General features: G+C 46.7%; 1 protein-coding gene across 2 annotated transcripts in view; it reads right to left on the reverse strand.

Moving 5' to 3' along the window:
* Positions 1–372: 372 nt before the first annotated feature.
* The window catches only part of RTKN2 (rhotekin 2), a 307,712-nt gene continuing 284,152 nt past the window's right edge, over positions 373–23,932 (reverse strand). For both annotated transcript variants that reach the window (XM_086920081.1, XM_086920082.1), the window contains one exon: positions 373–1,394. In XM_086920081.1, coding sequence (XP_086776207.1) covers positions 892–1,394 — 503 coding nt within the window. In that variant the 3' untranslated portion in view covers positions 373–891. The remainder of the gene's footprint in view (positions 1,395–23,932) is intronic.

A 23,932-nucleotide genomic window follows, 5' to 3' on the forward strand; every position in this document is an offset into this window, starting at 1 on the left:
CGTGACATCTTCCCACTGTAGTTAGCAAGTATTACTATTAACCTATTTAATGATACTCAATGTATCCAACCTGGATGGAGGCGGAGAAGGCCTTGCCACGATTTGAAGTTGTGATCTCAAAATCCCATTGGCAAGCATTTAACCCAATTAGGCAACTTTGCAAGCTGGAGAGAAATTCCACCAATGATCTCCACTGGTTTTAGATCTTCCATTTATAGGAGGATTGTCCACTATCAAAACCAAAATCTCAATGTATGATAAAAGCTATACGGTACACCTAAACATGCAAACTCAACAGACACAGCAAAACTAATATGCATTCAATTGCACGTGCACAAAGGAAATAAAGGATGTTCGTGTTGCTACGCAAACGACAAAAATCTGAACCATATGTTTATTACATTTGATCCTACGAGGGTAATACCTATTTCATCACCAAGAAACATATGCATATGTTTCTCACTTTTTCAAGCCAATCATTTACCAATTACTCGTAGCTATAACTGAATATTTAATTCAATATTAATAAAGAAGTTTCCTTTCAACTCTTCCTTTGAAAAAACCTAATGAGATTAAACTTGAAATGCCCAAAGGATCATATTGAAGATATGTGCCAAAAAAATGTCCACGGAAATTAATTTTCCTTCATATGCTCAGAGGGCTTTTGCAAAATGTAAACAGTAATGACTGAGATCGAAAACTACACAGAGATGCTTATACAAGTGAACATACAGTTTCATTGGCTACTTAGGGAGAGTTGGGAGAATAATTCTTGTATAAAGATTTTCAAACATCACAAAAAACATAATAGCATAAATTACCAATAGTCCCACAAGTCACAGCTATGTCCCCCAGAAAGAAAAGATCAAAGTTTATGCATGGGTCAAAAGATCATTCACTTGCAATCCCCTGTAGTATTAAGGTTTTCTTCTTTTCTTTCAAAGACATTATTCTTGGAAGAGGGACCGGCTTGTCTTTAGTATGAATCTCTGCCCCTTTGTGCATTGAGTTGTCTTGTGTCTTGCAGATTTTGTTTGCGAGGGCAGCATTAATAAAAGATGCTTTGGGACCCTTAGACTGCTGAGTCACGGCAGATATGTTTGAATCAAAAAAAGGTGTGACGTTAGCATTCGTACAGATGTTCTCCTTCTCAGATTGCCATATAGTTTCTTGTGAAAGGAATGGAGATATTTCAGAAGATGTAACATGAGCTCGCCTTCTCTTTTCAAGTTCATCCACAAGCAAATTTTTCTGCACATGCATTTGCAGTGAACCATCACACATGGCAGTCCATGGGGGATTGGGGACCTCCTTCGAGCACTGTCCATCCGTTTCCTCGTTTGTCTTGTGTATGATGTCAGATAAACTCTCAAATTTCATTGGTGATCCAATGCCTACAAAATGAGAACAAAGGATTAAAATAGTATCTCTTATCCCACGTGACTGCTACACTTTCACAGAAAGTCATTACTACATTACAGTGCAACTTCTGTTTGGAAATAAAACATGACCCATAGCATGACTGTCTGCTAATTCTACTCTGTTGAAATAGTTTCTTTCATGATTAAGGCATTTGTTGAACCCTGTCTTTTTATTAATGTTTATCTTATGTTACCTAGTTCCTAGCTGCTCAGACAGTGCGAGTGTTCTGAGTGGAATGTTGGTGTGATGGAGATGATTAGAATGTTTGGGTGCCTGTGTGGTGAGGTGGACAGTTGAAAATGGGTGAGCTGCAGGCAGGCTGCTCCAGGTGGGGGGTGCTTTTACATGAATGCGAACATGTAACTTACATCTAAAAATGAAACTACAAAGATACTCCTCGGCTACGTCTGGTACATCACAACATAATTTTGGTGACGATCTGGAGACCGACCCATGCGCACTACTGGCATTTACAGAAGCTGTCACTGGAATGGGAAACTAAGGAAACATACAGAAACTAATAAACAAGCCTCTAAGACTGAAGTACGGGGCCTGCCAGCCCCACCAGTGTCCTTCACAGTGGACAGCCCGGCCTGGACATGCTTTATTTGCCTACAATGTTTTACTTCATGCAACTGGATATCTGTTGTGAACTTTTCCACTGTAATACATCTGACTTATGGAACATTCGACATCACAGTGGAATTTTCCACCATGTTGCTGTCATGTTACACATGTTTCAGAGTGTTCCTTGATGCCCTCTACATTAGGTGTGTGAAGCATACTGTAATGTGTACGATACCGTTTGGCAAACTGGATTTTTATACTGGCAGCCGGAGGAGGCCATCATCTTTTAGCCAAACATGTGGTGAGTTTATTTTTTTTAAATACTAAAGACCTCATTGGTGGTAGGACCGCTAAACTGTTACAGAGCGGTTTCAAATGAGGAGCACAAGATCTTCAATGTGCAAGCAGCTTACCATGTCCATTGATCGGCACAAAAGTTTTTAAGGAACTCCGGTGATTTGTTTTTTCACAGCTTCAACGCTGCTTTGGGACGCTTTGCAGAACACTCCAACCGTAAGCCACCCGGCGCGGTCGTTACTGCATTCGACTATCTTGTGTTGGAGGCAGCAGGCAAGCACTGGGTCTATCAAGTTTCACGTATTTTCTGTACTCCATCATCCTAGTAAAAACTCTGCAGTTGGAGTGACATTACATATACAACAAACTTCAGTCAAACTACAAACAGTACAGTATGGATAGAAGGTAGTCGCAGATTCATTCCCCTAGAATTATCCCCAGGCGTGAGACTGGATCCGGAAAACTTTTTGCCACAGCATCCCTGCGTGCCGGGGGAACGGCGTCACGCAACTCCGCCCAGGCGTGACATCAGCGAGGTCACATAAGTCCTGCCCCGTCGCGCCAACATCAGTTTTCTTCTGAGAACTTTTCCGCGATACACAAAGGGGAGCCATCAGATAAAACTGAGAATATAGGAACAGTGTGCGAAAGAGATAAAAAGCGATGGTGGGGGACAGAAGGAGCAGTGCCAAACACCGCAGTACCACAAGCAGGGAAAAAGAATAAGGAAAAGAGCATAGCCCCGAACAGCAACCCTGCCAGCACCAAGATAGACCCCACCTGGAGCCAGAACACATGAAAAGTGTAATGCAAACCTAACAGGACCACAACCCCAACCAATTACAAGGAAGGGGAACCAGTTTGGGACAAACAAGGCGCAACAAGACTAACAGACAGCCCCAACATAGAATGTGAACACCCCTGTAAGGAACAAGGGCAGAGGCCCAACCAAAAGACCCCAATCTAGAGGATAGCAGAGGGGCCAGGACCCCTAGCAATGAAAGGGGCAAGAGGGGGGGGGCGGGGGACGGGTAGGACCCAACCTGGGGCAACTAGAACACAGAGGCACGGAAGTACCTACAAACCTACTATTCAATGCGCCAAAAGGAGAGGAAAGAACAAATAAACAGGTTGAACATCCTGCCAGACAACAGCGTCAGAATGCACGTAGTGAAGGCATAGCCACCCACCGGGAGGCGAATGGAGAAGACCAAGCCAAAGGATCCTGGCAGAACGGGGAGGAAAGGCGGGCCATGAAGGAATCTGCAGGTAGAATCTTCTCTACCAGATACATCGTTACCGAAGGTAAGTAACTCGTACATCTGATAGAGGCTACTAGCTGCAGATTCCTTCCCGTAGAATAGATACCCATGCCATAACAAAGGGGAAGGAGGGTCTGCAAGAGGACCCCACCAGCCTGGTCATAACAGAGGGTCTCATAGGAGCGGAGTCCCAAAGACAGGACGAGGAGCCCTGTACCTCAGGCAAGGGAAACCCCCACAAGCAGAAGACCACCAACCCTGAAGGGGATGCGGGAAAGGAGAAAAGAAGCAGCAGCACGTCCTCGCTCAGCAGAGGAAACAAGGCAAGGCGAAAAAGGAGGCTAAAGCACCCCACGCCTGTACAGGACAACATAACGTCGGTCCCAAGTTAAAGTAATAGGAGCACCGAAGGAGAAGAGCACCCTAGAGACTCCTAGCAGAAGGGGCATAGCAAAGGCCAGTCCCCCTCCACTGGAAACATACCCAGCGAAGGGTACAGCCAAGCCTAACACAGCCAGAAGGCAAAGTCCAGCCCGAACGGCACCGTCCACAATAAGCAGGCACATGCCGAAAAGGGAAGCGCAAGGACCCCCAGAAAGAACTGTCCCGCTCCCTGCAGGGATAGACTGCACCCGAAAGGGAACAAGAACTCCGGGACCATCTCACCCCACAGGGAGTAGAGGGAGAACTGAGTGCAAGGCCTACTGGAAGAAGCAGACAAGGCAAAGAAGACTGGCTGACCAAAGCGCCAGACAGGTACAATGGTGCAGAAAAACAGCAGGTCAGCACCAGCAAGTGCAGCCACACGCCGAGAGCACCACAGAAGGATGCACTCAGGGCAAGCCAGACGTCAGCCGACGACCAAGAGCAATTAGGCAAGAGGGGTCCGAACACGCTCCAGGGAGGAGTCTGCACCCATAGTCCAAAGGAAGTGGAACCAGGCAGAACCAAGACGCCCGGCCGCTGACAGGAGGCCAGACCAGGCGAATAGCGCAGTGACCCCGGAGAAGGACACCCCCCGGGGCCGAACTCAAGCCATCAGCAAGAGGATTGCATCTGCAACATACCTTAATGCCACGGAGAACAGAGGCCCAAAGGAAAACAACCCCCAGAGCATAACAGAGCAATATAACAGCTACCATTGCCCCACATAGGGCAGGTTACGTCACAAAACCTGGGAACCTCTTGGGAACAAACGTCCACAGCAGACGAAAACAGAAAATACCTGCGGAAAAACCTGCAGAAGGCTTGTCAAGCAGCCAGAGAGAAAAAACAGCAGGCCTAGCCTCAGGGCCAGCATGGTGTAGGAAACTCAAAGCAAAAACAAACAGTTAAGAAGGGCCGGCCAACATAACCACAGTCCCAACAAGGAGGACTCGAGTGGCCATGAAGCACAAACACACAACTGGGGTGACCTGCCCCAATGGAAGAACACCTGCAAGAACCAGATCAAGTCACAGGTCACTAAGGGGGAGAAGAAGGACGAGGAGGCCGAAGCCCCGCCAAGAACCTCTGGATGGCCGAGTCTGCCGGGCGTGGAACAAAAGAGTGCCATCGAAGGGAAGATCAACCAGCCGTTCCTGAACATTTATCCGGGAACACACAGTCATGGCACGACCAAGCACCTCTGAGATGTCCAGAGCGGAGCCAAGAATAAACGCCACCAGCTCCTGGCCATATAACGCATGGTGCCGCAAATCAACCCCAGCACCCTCCTGAGAGGCGGCAGAGCCAAGGGACTCCGCCGAGTCCCACAAGCAAGAAGTGGCCCTAGCCAACACAAAGTGTTAAGGGCCTGCAGAGCCGCACTGGTTGAAGCGAATAAATTGCGCCCCCAGGAGTCAGCCAGCGGGCCTCCCGAGATGGCGGAGACAAAAGCGGTGGCAAGATTGCCGCCTATCTATAGGGCCGAGAGGGGCTCGGGATGCGACCCGAGCCCCAGTGACCACCCGCGGCACCACAGGGACTCCCCAGGAGTTTGCGGCGAAACAGGGGTGCCGTGGTCCGAAGGTGGGACCCCCGAAGGGCCACACCCAAACGGCATCACATCCTCCAAGCTTTCAGCCGAGCAAGTCTGAGCCGGGGCCAGAGCCACCGGCGACGCCGCGGAGGGCCCTGCACAACGCAAGGGATCAGCCGACGCCCTAGGAGGGGAAGGAGAAGGAGTAGAAGCCAGCGAGGCCTGCAAAGCAGCCGCATATGTCTCCACCCGGGTTCTCGACACCCCCTCACTGAGAAACGGTGGATAGGGGGACGATACGCAGGGCCGCATCACCCGCGGAGAGTCCACACCCCCAACATCCCGAAAACCAGCCCACAAGGACAAACTGAAACACTTAGACAGGCGAGCGGCGCTCTTGCAGCATAGGAGAGGGACGAGGACGGCGGCTTCGAAAACCTTCAGCAGAGGATGATCAAGGTGAGGAAGCCTATCTGGACATGCGAGCCAAGAGAAGTTTCATTCGGCGATCCCGCCGCGACTTTGGCTTCAACTGCTGGCATGCCTCGCAATCCGTGGAGTTGTGATGTTCCCCCAAGCACCACTTGCAAATGAGGTGAGGGTCTGTCACAAGACGAGCACGTCTTAAAGCCCGAAGGCATTCGCACACTGTTCCCACAAACACACGCAATAGCGAAAGAGAAAGGCCTAAACTGGAGCACGAATCTGACCCGCGCTGCACACGAAAAAGGAAAAAACTGACGTAGGCGCGCCGGGGCGGGACTTATGTCACCTTGCTGACATCACATACGCGGACAAAAAGTTTTCCGGATCCAGTCTCAAGCCCGGGAATAATTCTACGGGAAGGAATCTGCGGTTAGTAATCTATCAGATTTGCCCATTTTCTTAGGTTAGCCTGGGTACCCCAAACATGAGGGAGTTCTAGTGGGGGGAGGTCATCCATTTCTTGGTTATACTCTACACACCCTCACATGGGGGTGGTCTTAAAGTTTTATTGGGTGGTGGTCATCCATCTTTAGGTTTGTAGTTGCGCACCTTTCCTGGAGAGATCGACATTTGTATGTGCATTGAAGGTTACGCATGTATTATACATGGGATGACACTATGGGTTCTACTTGGCCATTATTGTGTGTTGCTTGGGTACCCTTTCAAAAGGGACATTATTTTTTTTTATTTTTTAGTGGTTTGTTGACATGCGTTTCTTGATCTTTAGTTATACATCCATACAGCGATCCCCTGACGTAAGGCTGTGTATCTCCTACATTTGCATGGCACGTTTCACTCCGTTACGTGAAGGACGGGAATGGGTACTAGTCCCATTTCTACACAGTGCGTCACATAACCCTTACACTGGGATTGTCTAAATAGGTGTCATTCTCATTTACACGAGTTACCTTTAAAACACTTACACGGGGTATGTCTTTGTGGGGTATAACCCCCATTTACATTTTTTTCTGACCCTTATGTGAGGGCGTAAGTCCCTTTTACACGGACTACATTAAAAACCCTTACACAAGGGATGTCTTTATGGGTTACTGTGCCATTTCTGCTCGTTTTTCACCCTCATACAAAGGGTGTCAAGATGGGCTTTAGTCCCATTTTCACAGAGTAAATTTGTAATCTTTACATTAGGAATCCCTGGATGGGGTACAGTCCTTCTGTGTCTACACTTTTAGTCAACTGTCGATTTTCTACAGTTTAATTGATTTTATAATGGGAGAGGATGGGTGATTTCCTATGTATCTATTTATTCATCCTCCGTTTCCTTAATTGTCCAGTCCCTCTCGAGATGTTGTAGTTTTGCTTGCACCCCTAGGTTCTGAACTATTTTCTTGATGTGTATAGTTTTCCACGACTTAGTATGGTTTATTTTAGTTTCTGTTTAAAGGGGGAGGGATATGCTGTATCCTGCGTTTGTATTTATATTTCTCCTATGTTGACTATGATTGGCGGGCCAATCCCCGCGAACTGCAACCTCCACGGGGCTTTAATTTCTTTATTAAAGTGTTGGGGGGGGGGGGGGACTCCTGCCCCCACACTGCCCCAGGGAACACCACCTCCCAGGGCATTCATGAATTAAAATGTGGGGTCTGTTGCGGACCACCACCTCCCCAGGGCTGCACAGAAGATGGGAGGGGCCGCGCAGCCCTCCTCCAGGAGCCCTCCTTGCCCCCGGGGACCACCACCCCCCAGGGCCAGCTCCCGCAATGCACCTGTGTGCCCCCCCCTCTCCTTTGCTTCATGGAAGCAAGAGCAGGAAAACTGCTCTGGCTTCCATGAAGCAAATCTGAATTGCTTTTGGGCAAAGGGAGCAACATGTTAGCAGCTCCCTCTGTCCAAAAGCAATGCCGGCTCCCGCAGGAGGCAGGGAGCCGGCAGGGACTGCGGCGGCATTGGGGCTCCCCATCACAGTCCCGAACACTGTGGCCATGTTGGGGTCCCCAGCGCCCAAAATGGCCCAAGTAGGGGTGGCCACGCAGGCCGCCCCATTAATGAAAAAAATAATAATAAATTGGGCAAGCCCCGGGGATGGGAGTACCCAGGGTTAAAAATAGCTTTTGGGGGGGGCCTCCCCCCTTTTTTTTTTAAATGGCTGGGCCCCTGGGGATGGGGTGCTCGGGGCCAACTGCGGTTAATGGAACTGGGGGGCATTCATCATTTTTTTCTCTCATAAGAGTTGCAACCCTGTTGTGTCTCTCAAGGCCCCCCCCCTCCTAGTGTAAAGTAGCGGTGGATTTGAGGATCCACCTTAAATAAATAATTTAATAGTATAGAATTGAGAAGGTAATGTTGGATTTGTGAACTTTTTTTATAGAGTTAGTGAGATTGAAGTTCATAATCACATTAATTTTGATAGAGTTCTAAATAATACAAAATAAATCAAAATTAAGTGTATTGTGTTGTAGTAAGTTGAAGTTGTGATTTTGTTTTGCGAATTAGAGACGGGTTCACAAAGCTGGAAAATATTCAGAAAGAGTATGTTTGCTAAAAAAATAAATAAGATTCACTGTTGGGTTTAGGGTGGCTCTAAAAAGAGCCATTTTCATTAGGACGTTGTTGGAGCTACATGTAAGTGCGGATGCACAGCTTAAGGTTGTTGAGAAAGGAGTAGTTTCTGTCCTGTAACTCCAGTTCTGTAGTAGGGGTATCTCTGTTATAGTCATAATCTAGTGAATGGTCCCGCCCATGTGCGTGGACCCCGGCAATCAAAAATAATCTCTTAAGTTGTCAAAATAATGCAGAAACTGCAAAGACACTTAAGAGAGAATTTAAAGACAAATAATGCAGCCTATATCCACAGGCTACACTGTCCAGTACTTCAACTAGAAATTCCACCAAAAATCACCACACACAGCACAGCCTGCTAGTTTCTACCATAGAGAAACCTGCCTCCCCCAGTCAAAGACTCAGGAATGATAGAGAGGAAGGTAGGGACAGACAAGCCCCATAGGCTGCCATTATGTGGCTTAAATAGGATACTGTGCCTTTAAGAGAACTTTCCAGAACTTCTCCCAGTATCCCAGAATGCATAGCAGGTCCCTCTACTTTCAGTTCTTTTTGAAGGCGAAGCACGTCAGACCTGTCGCATTCTTTACATAATGAAAATCTCCACCGGGGAGGAGGGCGGGCGCTTATAACTATAACAGAGATACCCCTACTACAGAACTGGAGTTACAGGACAGAAACTACTCCTTCTGTAGTAGGGGATCTCTGTGTTTAGTCATAATCTAGTGAATAGAATGGCAAGCCCATCCCCACACCAAAGCGGCGGTGGAGAATAAATACATAACGCCACTACTGTGCGAACAAATTCCGCAGCGAAGCCTGCCCAACCTGAGCGTCTGCCCTGGCGTCAGTGTCCAGGCAGTAATGCTTAGCAAAGGTATGAACCGACTTCCAAGTGGCTGCCTTGCAGATTTCAGCAATCGGCACGTTACGGAGCAGAGCCGTCGTGGCAGCTTTGCCCCTGGTGGAATGAGCCTTAGGCTTACCTCCTAAGGTCTTATTAGCCTTTTGATAACACAATTGTATGCAGGACACAATCCACCTAGAGATGGACTGCTTCGAGGTCGCAAGACCCGTCCTGACCGACCCATAATTGATGAACAACTGGTCAGACCTACGAATATCCTTGGTTTTATCCAGATAAAATTTCAACACCCTCCTAACATCCAGGGAATGGAGAGACCTCTCCGCTGGGGATGAAGGGTTCTGAAAAAACGTAGGCAAAGTTATAGTCTGGTTGACATGAAAATCAGAAATAACCTTGGGAAGAAATTTAGGGTGAGTACGCATAACAACCTTAGCAGCATGAAATACAGTATAAGGTTCATTACAATAACAACGCCTGAATTTCACTCACCCTGCGGGCCGATGTAATGGCCACGAGGAACGCCGCCTTCCAGGACAGGTGCTGCAACGAAGCCTTATGAATAGGTTCAAAAGGCTCCTTCATCAATCTGGACAGCACCACATTCAATTCCCATGAAGGCGAGGGAAGCCTGACAGGAGGGAATACTTTCTTCAAACCTTCCAGAAAATCTTTGATCACAGGGATCTGGAAAAAGGAAGTCTGTGAAGGGCATTTCCTGTAGGCAGTCAATGCAGCAAGATGTACCTTAATGGAATGGACATTAAGGCCAGACTGCGCCAAATGTAAAAGGTAAGGAAGGATGACATCTTCCTTGCAGGTCGTAGGATCATGGTTCTTAGACTGGCACCAGATACAAAACCTCTTCCACTTGTAAGCATATGAAGTCCGAGTGGAAGGTCTCTTAGACTCCTTCAGTATGTCCATGCAGTCATCGGGCAGATTCAGATGGCCATATTGCACTATCTCAGGAGCCATGCCGCCAAACTCAAAGACGAGAGGTTGGGGTGTAACATCCGTCCCCCGAACTTCGTGAGAAGGTCCGGACTGCACGGCAACCGAATGTGAGGAAGGAGAGACCGGTGAAGAAGGTCCGTGAACCACCACTGCCTGGGCCACTCCGGGGCGATGAGTATCATCCGAGCTCTGGACCGGGCCAGCTTGATGAGTACCGCCGGAATCAGGGGAATGGGAGGAAAGGCGTACAGAAAGCCGTTCGTCCAGTTGATCCATAGCGCATTCCCCAGCGTCCCTTGCTGGAAGTACCTGGAGGCGAAGTCTCTGCACTTGCTGTTTTCGGCGGTGGCGAACAAATCTACGTCTGGAGTTCCCCACCTTGCGAAGACTTCTCCTAGTACTTCGTCGTTTATGACCCATTCGTTGTTTTCCTGAAGCAGTCTGCTCAGTGCGTCTGCCTGAACATTCTGCACTCCTGGTAGATGGGTGGCCGTTATCGTCAGTCCTCTGGCCAGGAGCCAGTGCCAGATCGTCTGCGCCTCCTGTGACAGAGTGCGCGATCTCGAGCCCCCCTGCTTGTTGAGGTAATGCATCGTGGTGGTATTGTCCGTCTGTACAAGCAGGGAGTTGGTCCGGAAGGACGGAAGAAAGGCCTTCAGCGCCAAGTGAACAGCCCTGAGTTCCAGGAAATTGATGTGATACGTGGCCTCCATCGGTGACCACGTGCCTTGAATCTGTAGAGTCCCGGAGTGCGCTCCCCATCCCAGAAGAGACGCATCCGTCACGACAGTCTGCGTGGGAATGTCCTTGTGAAAGGGAACCCCTCTGAGGAGATTCTCCGCCGAACACCACCACTTCAGAGACTGAAGAGCATGCAGCGACAGTCGAATCTTGTTGTCCCAAGATCCTTTCCTCTGATCCCACTGGCCCTCCAAGCACTCCTGCAACGGTCTCATGTGCAGCCGTGCGTGTGGCGTCAGGAAGATACAAGAGGCCATCGATCCCAGTAGAGAAGACACCGTCCTCACTGTTGTAGATGGAGTCGTCATAAGAGCCTGAGCCTTCCGAAGGAGTGATAATCGTCGCTCTTCCGAAGGAGACACGCTTGCTGACAGCGTATTGATGGAGGCTCCCAAGTACTGTATGCATTGGACCGGAGTCGGGACAGACTTGGCCATGTTGATGTGCAGCCCCAGCTTGTTCAGGAGAACGCACGTCTTCTGGAAGTGTGCTCGCGCTTCCGAGAAGGAGGATGCCTTGATCAACCAATCGTCCAAGTAAGGGTAGACGAACCCCTTGTTCTTCCTCAGGTGTGCTGCTACCACCGCCATGCACTTCGAGAACGTTCTCGGCGCAGACTTCAGTCCGAATGGGAGTACTGTGTATTGATAGTGATTGGTGCTGACTTGGAACCGCAGGAACTTCCTGTGTTTGTGTGCAATGGGCACATGGAAGTAAGCATCCTGTAGGTCTATAGCGCAAAGCCAGTCTCCCTGTTGCAACTGAGGGTAAATCTGATGCAACGACAGCATGCGGAACTTTTCTCTGCGAATCCATTTGTTTGCTTGTCGCAAGTCCAGAATGGGCCTGAACTCGTTCTTGTCCTTCTTGCGAACCAGAAAGAACCGGGAGTACAGACCTCTTCCTCTCTGAGACCGAGGTACGTCTTCTATCGCCCTTTTCCTTAACAGGATATCCGCTTCCGCCTGAAGCTCGTGCAGCTGAAACTGCGAGCTGACCGGGGGAATAGCTGGAGGAGGGCTGGTGAACCGAAGACTGTATCCATTGCAAACAATATTCAGCACCCACTTGTCCCGAGTAATTTTTCTCCACTCTGCCAGAAAAAATTGGATGCTTCCCCCTACCGGAGTGGGTAACGGATCCGGGGGAAGTAAGTTCCTAGGGCCTAGACCCAGCCTGGCCCTTGGGCGCCGGAGCCGACTGCTGGCCTCCCCTGCCCTTCTGCCGCTTCTGGAACGGCTTACGGAACTGCTGCTGCTGTTGAGAGTGCCCCGAAGCCTGTCCTCGTCCTCGTCCGCCGAACCGCCGTTGGAAGGGGCGGTACTGCTTCTTGGTCTCTTTGGGCTTCTCCAGGCCCGCAGCCGTCAGCGTTTCGGCCTCCGCCTTCATGCGGGCCATTTCATCATCCGCATGCTTCCCGAAGAGGGTCTCACCGGAGAACGGCAGATTGGCCACCCTCTGCTGTGCGTCCGGTTTCAGGGACGTAAGCCAGAGCCATGCGTGGCGCCGTTGGTTGATTCCGTGGCAAAATCCGTGAGCCGCCAACAGGGAAGAGTCCGCAGCCGCGCTGATTATCTGGTTGGCCACCAGCATCCCCTCACTCAGGACTTCCATGAAGTCTTCACGCTGCTCCCGAGGCAAATGCTCCGCAAAGCGCTCGAGGGAGTCCCAGAGGGCGCGGTCGTATCGACCCAACAGAGCCGTGGCACTCGCCGCTTTCATGGAGGTAGCGGAAGTTCCACAGACTTTTCTCCCCACCGAGTCCATCCACCTTGACTCCTTGTCCGGGGGAACCGCGGAGGACGGAGTGGTGGCATGCTGCTTGCGGGCCGCCGTGACGATGACAGTCAGGCGGAGGCTCCGCTCTCAAAAAGGCCGGATCCGAGTCGGGAGCCCGGTACTTCTTTAGTAATCTTGACGGAGCCGCCCTCGTCACCGCCGGGGTGAGAAACAGAGCCATAGCCGGTTCTTCCAGGCCCGGCACCAGGGGCAGGAGAGGAGACAGGTGCTTCTGATGTAGAGTCTCGAAAATGACCAACGTCTTTGGAGTAGGCACTGTCAGGGATATGCCTAGCTTCGCCGCGCCCCTCAACAGGACGTCCTGAAAAGCAACTAGGTCATCTATCGGGGACACTCTGGTGTCCGGTGACCCCGATAGGGTAGGGGAATAATCCCTGGTCCCAGAGGACCTCGTGTGTGAGCGAGATTCGCGCCTCCTATGGCGGTGTCTTGATCTCGTGGATGATCTGCGCTGCGATCTCTCCTTCCGCCCAGAGCGAGAGCGAGACCTGCCAGCTCGTGGGCGCTCCTTCGGTTTACGTGGAGGGGTCTTCCGTGGTTCCTCACGGGGTTTCTTCGGTTCCTCCCGGGGTTTCGGTTTCGGAGTCCCCTTAGGAGGAACAGGCAGGGACGGCAGGGAAGTGGACCTCGGCGGAGGAACCTTCGGCTGCGGGGTGGGCCCATGCGGAGGGACCGGAGGTGGGGGAGGATCTCCTGAAGGCAGTGGCGGTTTGGGCGGAGGGTCCTCCTTAGGCACAGGGGGAGGAGTCGGAGTCCTGGGCCGAGATGGCGTGTACACTTCCGAGTACACCGAGCCCGGTGACCCTTTAGGCGAAGGGCGCGGAGAGCCATCCCCATCAGCAGGCGACCGCTTCCTCTTGCGTCCTCCACTGGAAGCAGCGTGACTCCTGGGACTAGAGTCCCTTTTGTGCCGTTTTGAAGAGGGTGACCTACTCCTCGACGCTGACCGCTGTCTGCTGGACGCAGAGCGACGCTTCTCCGGCGTCGAATGACGCTTCCTGGACTCCGGCGTCGAACGCCGTCTCCTCGGCGTCGACCCTCTTCTCCTCGGCGTCGAACGCCGACTCCTCGACCTCCTCTTCCGCGACTTCTCACGTCGCCCTCTCGACGTCGGGCGGTCCGCCCTCGACGACGAACGCCGCCGTCGTCTAGATGTTCCCGACGTCGAGGAGCCCCTCGACGTCGTCGCCTCGACAGCGATCGACGGTGTCGCCTCGACAGCGATCGACGGTGTCGCCTCGACGACGATCGACGGTGTCGCCTCGACGGCGAGCGTCGATGCCGCTTCGATGGCGAGCGCCGATACACGTCACTTTGCCTTCGGCGTCGGTAGGAAGATCTCGACGTCGACGAAGACGATGACGTCGACGGCGGCTTCGACGTCTCCTTCGCCGTCGAGCCGTCTCGACCCGGAGCCCCGGGGAGAAGGGGAGCACGCCGTCATCCCTCTCGACGTCGTCGTCGATGCCATCGACGTCGACGGAGAATGGGACCGTTTGCTGGACTTCCTGCCCCCGGGGAGCCCCCCAGGGGCCTCAGCAGAGGCAGAGGGAACCTTCCCAGGCTGCCCAGACCCACCTGCAGCACGCAGACGCCTATCCTCCAGGCCAGCCAGCCTGATCTTCAATCTGTCCCTCAGGGTCCGAGCAGAAAGCTGCTGGCAGATGACACAATCCTCAGGGACATGATCTTCTGGAAGGCACACGATGCAGACCTCATGGGGGTCACTCTTGGCCTTCTTCCTCTCACATGCTGGGCACTTAACAAAAAGGCCAGGCATTTTGGAGCCCCAAAACACCTAAAACAGCACAAAAGGGAGAGGAGAACACCAAGAAGTAAACAGCAACACTTTTAGAATTCAAAAGTGCAAAAACAATTCCAATAAACCCTTGAAAAAGGGAGAGCTCAATGCCAGGGTCCTGTAAGCAGGAGCCGGAAAAAAGAACTGAAAGTAGAGGGACCTGCTATGCATTCTGGGATACTGGGAGAAGTTCTGGAAAGTTCTCTTAAAGGCACAGTATCCTATTTAAGCCACATAATGGCAGCCTATGGGGCTTGTCTGTCCCTACCTTTCTCTCTATCATTCCTGAGTCTTTGACTGGGGGAGGCAGGTTTCTCTATGGTAGAAACTAGCAGGCTGTGCTGTGTGTGGTGATTTTTGGTGGAATTTCTAGTTGAAGTACTGGACAGTGTAGCCTGTGGATATAGGCTGCATTATTTGTCTTTAAATTCTCTCTTAAGTGTCTTTGCAGTTTCTGCATTATTTTGACAACTTAAGAGATTATTTTTGATTGCCGGGGTCCACGCACATGGGCGGGACTATTCACTAGATTATGACTATACACAGAGATCCCCTACTACAGAACACTTTGTTCCCTTTATCTGTGAAGTGAACTCCATCAGTTCTGTAGATGTCATGTAGATCAAAACGTATATTGTTTTTATAGATGGAGCCCATCCTATGGTCTCGGAGGTAAGCAGAAACAGCTTTATGGACATTCTTCCTAGCATTATCAATCTGTGGACAGAAATTATTTGACCACTTCCATTTCTGTCTTTGGCATATATTAGAGTATAAAACGACAGTTTGAGGCAAAAGGAACATCAATTGTGCAAAAGAATCCTTCATTAGGATTTCCAGCCCTACCCCAGTAAATGTGCCTAGGTCATTGCCGCCACAGTGCACAATCATGAGCTCAGGGGTTTGGACATGCAAAAATGATTTAACCAAAGGCATCAATAGGTGCCACTCTAATCATCTGTCCTCATTTAATATCATCCTCTAATCATTTAATATCCACATTTTGCAAACCTAGGCCTTTGTCAATACCTCTGTGTTCAGCATACTTTTTGCATCAGAAAACATAGCTGTGCTCTACAATCCATACTGTAAGCATCTTGAAGGGATGTCTGAAGGAATGAAAAGAGGTCTGTAGTGGAGGTAGAAAGTTGGTAGAATGAGAGGTATCTAAAATGGTGCAGAACATGCTGCTTTCGAGAAAACAGATACCTGATTGGCAGTTCATTAACATTCTGCAGTCAAAAATATGATGCATGTTACTTTCCTGAAGAAGCATGTTTCTGATTGGTTATTAAAAAAGTTTGAAATGTACAATAGACAGGATAAGGTAATATTTTGCAAAACTCAGCTACACCTGCTATTTGCATTTGTAAGCTGAAATTGAAAATGCGGTGAAATTGCGACCTTCTGGTACAGCTGAATGTAGCAGAAAGTGTTACTATGGAAACTAGGATTAAACAGAATGGGGGAAGGGTTGAAACTTAACTGTTTAAAATGTGAAATGGTAACTCATATATAAGTGATATGCCACTAAAGTATGTTTTCCCAAATCAGTAGTATGTTTAGCAGTAGTGTGTTAAAAAATAACACTAGTATTATTGGAAATAAGTTTTTGAACACCTGCCAGGGTTTGCAGCTCCATCGCGACTCTACACTGAGACACTGCAGTGGAGTCATGACTCCAGTAAATTACAGAACCAGTTTGGGCACTTTTAGAAGAGACTTAGAAAGGGTTATTATGTCTAACTAATAGAAATGTGTTTCACAATTTGAAATGATGAAGGAAGCAATTTGATTTGTTACTTACATTTATGTGTGCAGAAAAAGAGGGCAAGTTTGCCATTACTGGTTTTACCTTGTTGAGTGGTGCATTACATTTATTGTGTGAAAAAGAAAATGTTATAAGTTTCTGATATTTCCTATTTTGCAATACTATTTGAAAGATGAGTTACAAATTTCTAAGGTGTGTTATGTATCATGTAGTAGTACTTCACTCTTTGTAGAGACATTTTTAACATGAAAAAAGCATGATTTTTATAGTTTGGAAATTATTAGAGAAGTGTGATGTTTGAAATATGTTACAAAATGTACAAATGTGTAATGTGTTTTATTGTACTGAAATGACTATTGAAATAGGTTGGCATACTAATATGTGTTTTTTGGTACATGGATTAGTCATTTCGGTAGTTTGTATGAGCCTTTATAAAAGCAAAGTTGAAATACACTGTATAAATGTAGGTGTCTGCTTAAAATGAGAAGTGCAGTCTGTCAAGAAAACATGGTAAACAAGCTTTAGAAAGTTGGCTACTAAACTTGTTTACAACTGGAAACATAGCAGCCGAAGTAATGTACAATATGCTTGAAGAAAAGAAGTCTGGAGTGTGCCTAATGCCTACACTGCAAGTGTGTTCTACATTTAATCAGCAACTTTTGAAACTGGGAAAACCACAAATAGTGGAAATTGAAGCTATTGATAAACTTGAACACAAGGGAGTGACTATTCATCTTACAGAAAAACTATAGGCTGAATTGCATTCTTTGGAAAAGTCTGCATCTAAAACTGCAGGCTTAGAAAAGACTTTACATGTATGTATGAACTGTTGGGTAATTTTATGGCGTAATTTAAATGTAGTAGGTGGTTTACTAAATGGAGCAATGGGAAAAGTTGCTGATTTTGTAAAATTTCAGAATAGAGATGCAATAGAATTTTCGATTATAAAATATGATCTGATTAAAGAGGTAAGACAGAATGGGTGTTGTGTTGTATGTTTTTTGCTTGTAAAAGATTTGTATGTGCGCAGAAAACAGTTTACTCTGTCTTTAGCATATACAGTAACTATTCATAAATTTCAAGGTTTAGGTATAGACACTGCTTTTGTAAATATTGGAAGTACAGTGTTCAAAAAGGGAATAGCATTGTCTCGAGTAAGAACATGGTCTGGTTTGTATTTGATAGATTTTGATGAGAAAAATTAGTGCTGATGCAAATAGTGTAATCGTTCAAGAAGACTTTATGCTCCTGATTTAGGCGAGTATCCATATGGGAAATGTGTAGTGTGTCCAAAACAGAAATATGGAAACTGTTGATGACATTGAGGTTTACCAGCTGGAAAATAGTTCAGGTATCAACTGTTATGCTAATTTGATTCTGAATGTTGTGTTTTATCTACATGATCTTCATCAAGAAATCATAGGAAATCATGAACAAAGATTCTGTTCTGCACTAAATCATGTAGATCAACAGTTGGTAACTGACAGAAGCAAAATCCATACTGCCTCTGGCATTTAACATCTTTTGAACATATGTACTGGTGCTTTGACATTTGCTTTGACTTTTGCTCTCAATATACAACAAGATGCACAGGAATTTCTAATGCTTGGAGTATTAGAACATGAAGGAATACAGATTGGAAACTTATTTAGGCTAAGTTACAGATGGGATCATAAATGTAAAGAGTGTTCATTTAAGTCTACCACTGAAATACAAACAGAACACTTTATAAACTTGACAATACCAGACTGCAAATCAGTACCTTTTAACAAATTGATAAAAACAGCCTATCAGGACATGAGATGTTCGCACTGTAAATCAGTGATGTTGTCTACATTACATATAGAAAGATTGGAAAATATCTGATTTTATTGCTACAACGTTGCAGAGCAAATTGAAGAAAATTGGAAACCAGCATTTTTTTTAATGCAAGCCTAACATCCATTTCAGGAAGAACTTTTATTGCAGTGGTTATTATTTTCCATGATGGACCTACTACAACATCTGGACACTATACTGTGTATTTAAAGTGTAATAAAGGATGTTATTTGTTATTTTTGAAGCCAAAGTTTTGAGTTCATCCTTCGGCCTACTAGGAAGTAGGGAACAAAGTATTCATATTTAGTGTTTGGAATATTATTTGTGCCAATTGATATTGCATTTGGAAAATTGTATTCAAAACCAAATAGTTTATATATGTGTTGTCTATATTGTACCAGATGTAAAAGCCTACATTTTGACAAAGGTATTTGAGATAAATGATAAAATGAATGTAGATGAAGGAAGTAATTAAAGTGTAGATAGAAAAACACATAGCTCTACATATTGAATATGATGTTCTATGCGGATTTGTTTTTTTCCCCCTACAATCAAGTTGATTGTTTTTTTCACCGCTGTTCATTGATGATACTACATTGAAATCACTGTGTTTGGTAAAGTTAAGTGGAATCTGAAAACAGCAAAAAAGGTTAACTGAAAATGTTATACAACTCTAAATGTATGTTGATTTCTTAAACGTATAATATTATAATTTCTGTAATATATCATCATTAAATAACAGTTTTTCTTCTTCATAGTAGCTACTGTTGAAGTTTGAAAAGTTTTAAAGCATTTTCTTTTATTTTCAATCGCTTTATTTGACAAAATTTAAGTCATTAAAGCATTTCCAAGAGTCAATTAGATAAGACAGATGTCAACAGCAAGACGTACAATTGGAAGTTAAAAAAGAGTTTGCTTCATCTTCGCTAATTATATATTTAATAAAATAGTAAGATAGTAAAAACTCCCTAGGGAGTAACATGAAAACAATTAAAATATATACAAGCACACATCACAATCTTCATTATGACTATCAATTTAATCTAGAACCTTTTCACCTGTAATACGCATTTAAAACTTGATAGATAACTCAAGCTATTATTACTGTTACTATTATTATTAGCCCTCTACTGCTTGATGGGAAGGTGGCTAGTAGGATCGCATCATTTTGAAGCCTCACTTAAAAGTAGTAAACGGGCCCTCAGTACCCATATCCACCATAGGATTTTTTGCCATGGCTATTACAATGGGCGGGGCGGTATCAGTCCACAGGTTTGCCCGTCGAGTGCCCAAGAGCTTGGAAATTGGGAGCAACCAGACATGACGCAGCATAAGCGGTACAGACAAAGAGAATATGAGCCACGGATTCATTACAAGACTCACATCCCAGGCATGCGACAGCTGCATTTAGCAGTAAAGGATCTCACTGGCAAAGAACCTACCATAAACTGGAAAATACAGTTTTCGATCTAAAGGTTTCTCAATTAGGTCCCAGTAGATCTCAAACTTTGGCGTTGCTTTATGCTCCATGAATAGACTTGTGAGGAAGGATGGCTCACTTTGTCTAATGCTATTATGCTGGATCGATTCCCAGTATTTAGCCTTCAGAACCTCCTTTGTGGGAAAGATTGAGTTTCCAGGATCCAACCATAACAAAAACATGCCTAAGTTGGACAAGAGATCTCTGACTGCCCAAAGCCATTTGATACGGTGTGAAACATCAGACCTTATCATTTCTAGAAAACCTTTTGCATAGCTTGCCAGCTCCGGTACAGTCCAAAGTCTCCAATAAAGGAGGGGACGAAGTCTGGCTACCGCTGCAATCGTTTTTCTCCCCAGATCAAGAAATAATGGGGATGTTGGGGTGCTCTGAGGCTGTCTAGTAATTTTCCATAAAAACCTGTTTTTCGAAGAAGTAAGAGTTACTAGGTACTCACAGCCCCAAAGTTCCGAGCCATATAAGGCTGAGCTAACAACTTTCAGGTTGTAAATTTCGAAGACTCGGCTAATGGGCTTAGTGTGCGATAGGTTGTGTTCCAATTGCAAAATACCTGAAATCTGCATATGTTTAAGGGAAGCTAATTCAATCTGATGGTCTCACTTCATGTTGTCTTGAAAGTTAACCCCTAGGTAGGTGAACTGCTTAACCAAATCTAGCGACCTATCGTTCATACAGATTGCCACTTATAGGCCCTATGCAGATTAAATGCCATTAACTTTGTCTTTGACACACTGACCGCCAAGCCCCGCTGCGAGCAGAGTCCCTTGAATGTCTTTAGGGGTTTCTGAAGCCCGCTTGGGGTCTTGGATAGGATCATTGCGTCATCGGCAAACATCAATATAGGCACTTTATCACCTGCCAGGACGGAGGCATCAGATGGGGTTAAGCTCATATGATCCACTATCCTATTAATATATCATGAGAATAGCGTTGGGGCCATCACGCAGCCTTGGCTCACACCTCTTTGTACTGGGAATGGTTTGGTAACTTCCCCCTGCCCACATCATCTTATTTTAGCACTGTTGCCTTCGTGCAATCTAATGATCAGAGTCGGGAGCTCTGGTGGGAGCCCTAGCTCCTGTAGGGTTAGCCATAATTTTGTACGAGGGACAAGGTCGTACGCCGCCTTAAGACCTACAAAGGAGGCATAACGGCTTCCCTTTCCTAAGCTCACTATCTTCCAGTGAATCAAAACAAATCAAAACACCTGGTCGATAGTGTGAAGGTAGGCACAAAATCCAGCTTGCAGAGGGGACAAAACCCCAAACTCCTCAATCCATTCCTGCACTCTATTGAGCACCAACCTCCGTTATTTTCTGGAGACAGTCAATTAGGCTGATAGGCCTATAGTTCCCCTTTCTTATAAACGGGGATGATCTCCGAACTCTTCCAGGAGTCGGGTATAGGGGCTACTTGGGCGATAGCATTTGATAACAAAAGAATATACCTACACCATCTATCATAGTTGTGTATGAAAATCTCCGCAGGAATACAATCAGGGCCCGGTGCCTTTCCTGCCAGTACTGATTTAAGCGCTGTCTCTACCTCTGACTTTTTAAATGTTTCATTTGGGTAAAACAATGTTATCATTTTGCCCTCTCCCTCTGGTAGAATTGAGGCATATTGAGGTTTAAAGTAGTTCACCCAGTCCGATTGTGTTACATGATTTTGCGGTCGGTCTGCCTGGCCCCCATTGTGCCATTTGTAGACATTCCAGAATTGTTTAGGGTTTTTCATGGCAGAGGCATCCTTTAATTCCTGCCACCTTTTATTGTCCCATGATTTCTTTTACCTGGGAACCCTTATAGAGTGACCTTGCTACTCTTACCATTGTGGGATCACCCCCTGTGATAGATGTCCCCAGTGCCTTGCGTGCATCCCGATATTCTTTGTTGTACCACTGCCCTTAATTCGGAATAGGTGCCTTTGAGTTCTTTCCCTGCTTGAAAAAGTAAGTATGCAGGACTTTAAAAAAAGTATTGTGTGTATCTGTAAAATATACTAGGTCTCTTTTGCCCTCTACGCAAGCCTCTAATTCGTTGGTAGCATGATCCATACTCTGGAAAATGTTATCCAACAAAACTGGCGATTCTATTAACCATATCCACTTAAGCTGCCTTAGGTCATTAGTTGGAACAACCTCGTCTAGCGAATGCTTGTCCCTGGAGTTTGAGCGGGAGGTATGACAACCCCTTGTGCGGAGCCCTCGACTGGAGATATGGTCGCTTTCTATCCTGTCTATGACCTCCATGTCCACCACCGAGTGCCATAGAACCAGGCTCACTAGAAGTAATCTATTCTGCTAGAGCAATGGCCAATGTTGAAAGTATTAGCCCCATGTCTATCAGATTTGGTTCGACCATTTGAAGTCCGAAAGCCCTGTTCCATACAAATGTTATTTATTTGAAAGACTACATCAGACCATTTCCTTATGGGATTTAACTCTAGCGATGGGACACCCCATTTGTTGTCTTCTAGGTCTGACAAATAACCATCTTCAGCGGTGAGAGGTTCAAACATTGTATTAAAGTCCCCTGCTATTATTGTGCTTGCAGCATCTTTTTGAGAGTCAAGAAGGTCTTCGAGAGCCGCCAAAACTCTTGGCCTTTTCCCTCTCGTCCCTCTAACATAGATGTTATATATATCTATGGTCAAGTGGTCAATCTAATTGCCAGTAAGTCGGGACTCTGGGTTGGGAGAAACTGAATGGTAGCCTCAAGGTCTTGCCGCAGCCAAATAGTCAGCCCACCCGATGGCCTCCCTTTTGCTCCCTTACATGCAGCTGTAAAAAAGTTTAAATACCCAGCACAAAAATGGGGTGATTCGGCCCAAATTTCTTGAAAGAGGCATATGCCTCTATGAACGCATGCCACTCTTGGGATCCCATCTTGGAACGGAGACCTGCGATGTTCCAGCTCCGAATCCTGTTCTCAGATAAGGAAAGGCCTGGGGATTGCTGCGTAGTATAAATATGAGCTGGAAAGTTACCCACTCCCATTACACATTCGGTTTGTGTAGCTAAGGCCGAAGCAGTCTTAGGGAGCAATACCCTCACTACCGGTGTCTCCTTAATATTTAGATTTCTAACCCCTGTGAAAGGCCTAGGTGTACCCATTATATTTAGTCAAGCATTATCCTCGAGTGTAGAGCATCCCTGCATGTTAGAGAGCCTCTGGTTAATCATAGTACCATACGGACTAATAGGAGAGGAACGTCTAAATTGAATGTTCAAGTTCCCCCTGGGGGCTAGTGCGAAATTCCAGCGTGAGGAGATTCTCAACAAGATCTACACTTTCCATGGTCTATTAAATACAATCATAAGGAAGTCTTGGGTAGGTTAACCTGCGCACTGCAATTAGGTCATCCCTAATCATTGATCCGCAACCTCTAACATGCCTTATCCAGTGGATAGCTTTGTTGGTTAAAGAGTCACTGTTCTCAGTGCCTGTGTGTGCCTCACGTTTTGGTACATTTACCATATAGATTTTGGATGGGCTAGCCATATTAGATGTACTCTGTCTACCTAGACATAGTAACCCCCATATGAAGGAGCCTTGCCTCCAACAGGCGAATGGTTCCTCACACCTGGCGGTTCACTATGTCTTGCCATATTATTGTAAGTTGTGGCAGGGACTGGACGCTTCACCATTAAAGGGGTTGCCACATTGATGCTCTTCTTGGCTGAAACAGGATTATAACTTGCCCCTTTCACTGTTTTGCTACCGATTAAACCAAAGGCAGTTGGAAAACTCAGGGGATCGTTACATGTGAGACCAGGGAGAGCTATTTAGTCACTGCTAGCCTGTGTGCTTCCCTTCCCTTTTAGCTCTGCCTTAGGTAATAGAAATGTTTGTTCTGAGTATCTCTTCTAATAAGCCCTTTATAGACCGCACCTCAGATCTTAGTGTGGAGACTTCTTGGGACATATTTTACCATTCTATACATAGACCTGGCTCAATAGCTTGTTCTTGTGGGGATAAATTTGTTTGAGTTTGCACAGACCTTAACCTGTCCCCACTTTTCCTGTTATTTTTTTCCAAATCTGTGAGAGGTTGGAATCTATTTTACAATTGGGTCTATATGGGCCAATTGATCTGCGACAGGCGATAGTTTATTATGGTCAGTGACAGTAGATAGGGTGACAATAGAATCCTGCGCCCCACC

The sequence above is a fragment of the Lissotriton vulgaris genome, chromosome 5 (assembly GCF_964263255.1).
Source record: "Lissotriton vulgaris chromosome 5, aLisVul1.2, whole genome shotgun sequence".
In the NCBI taxonomy this organism is placed as follows: domain Eukaryota; kingdom Metazoa; phylum Chordata; class Amphibia; order Caudata; family Salamandridae; genus Lissotriton; species Lissotriton vulgaris.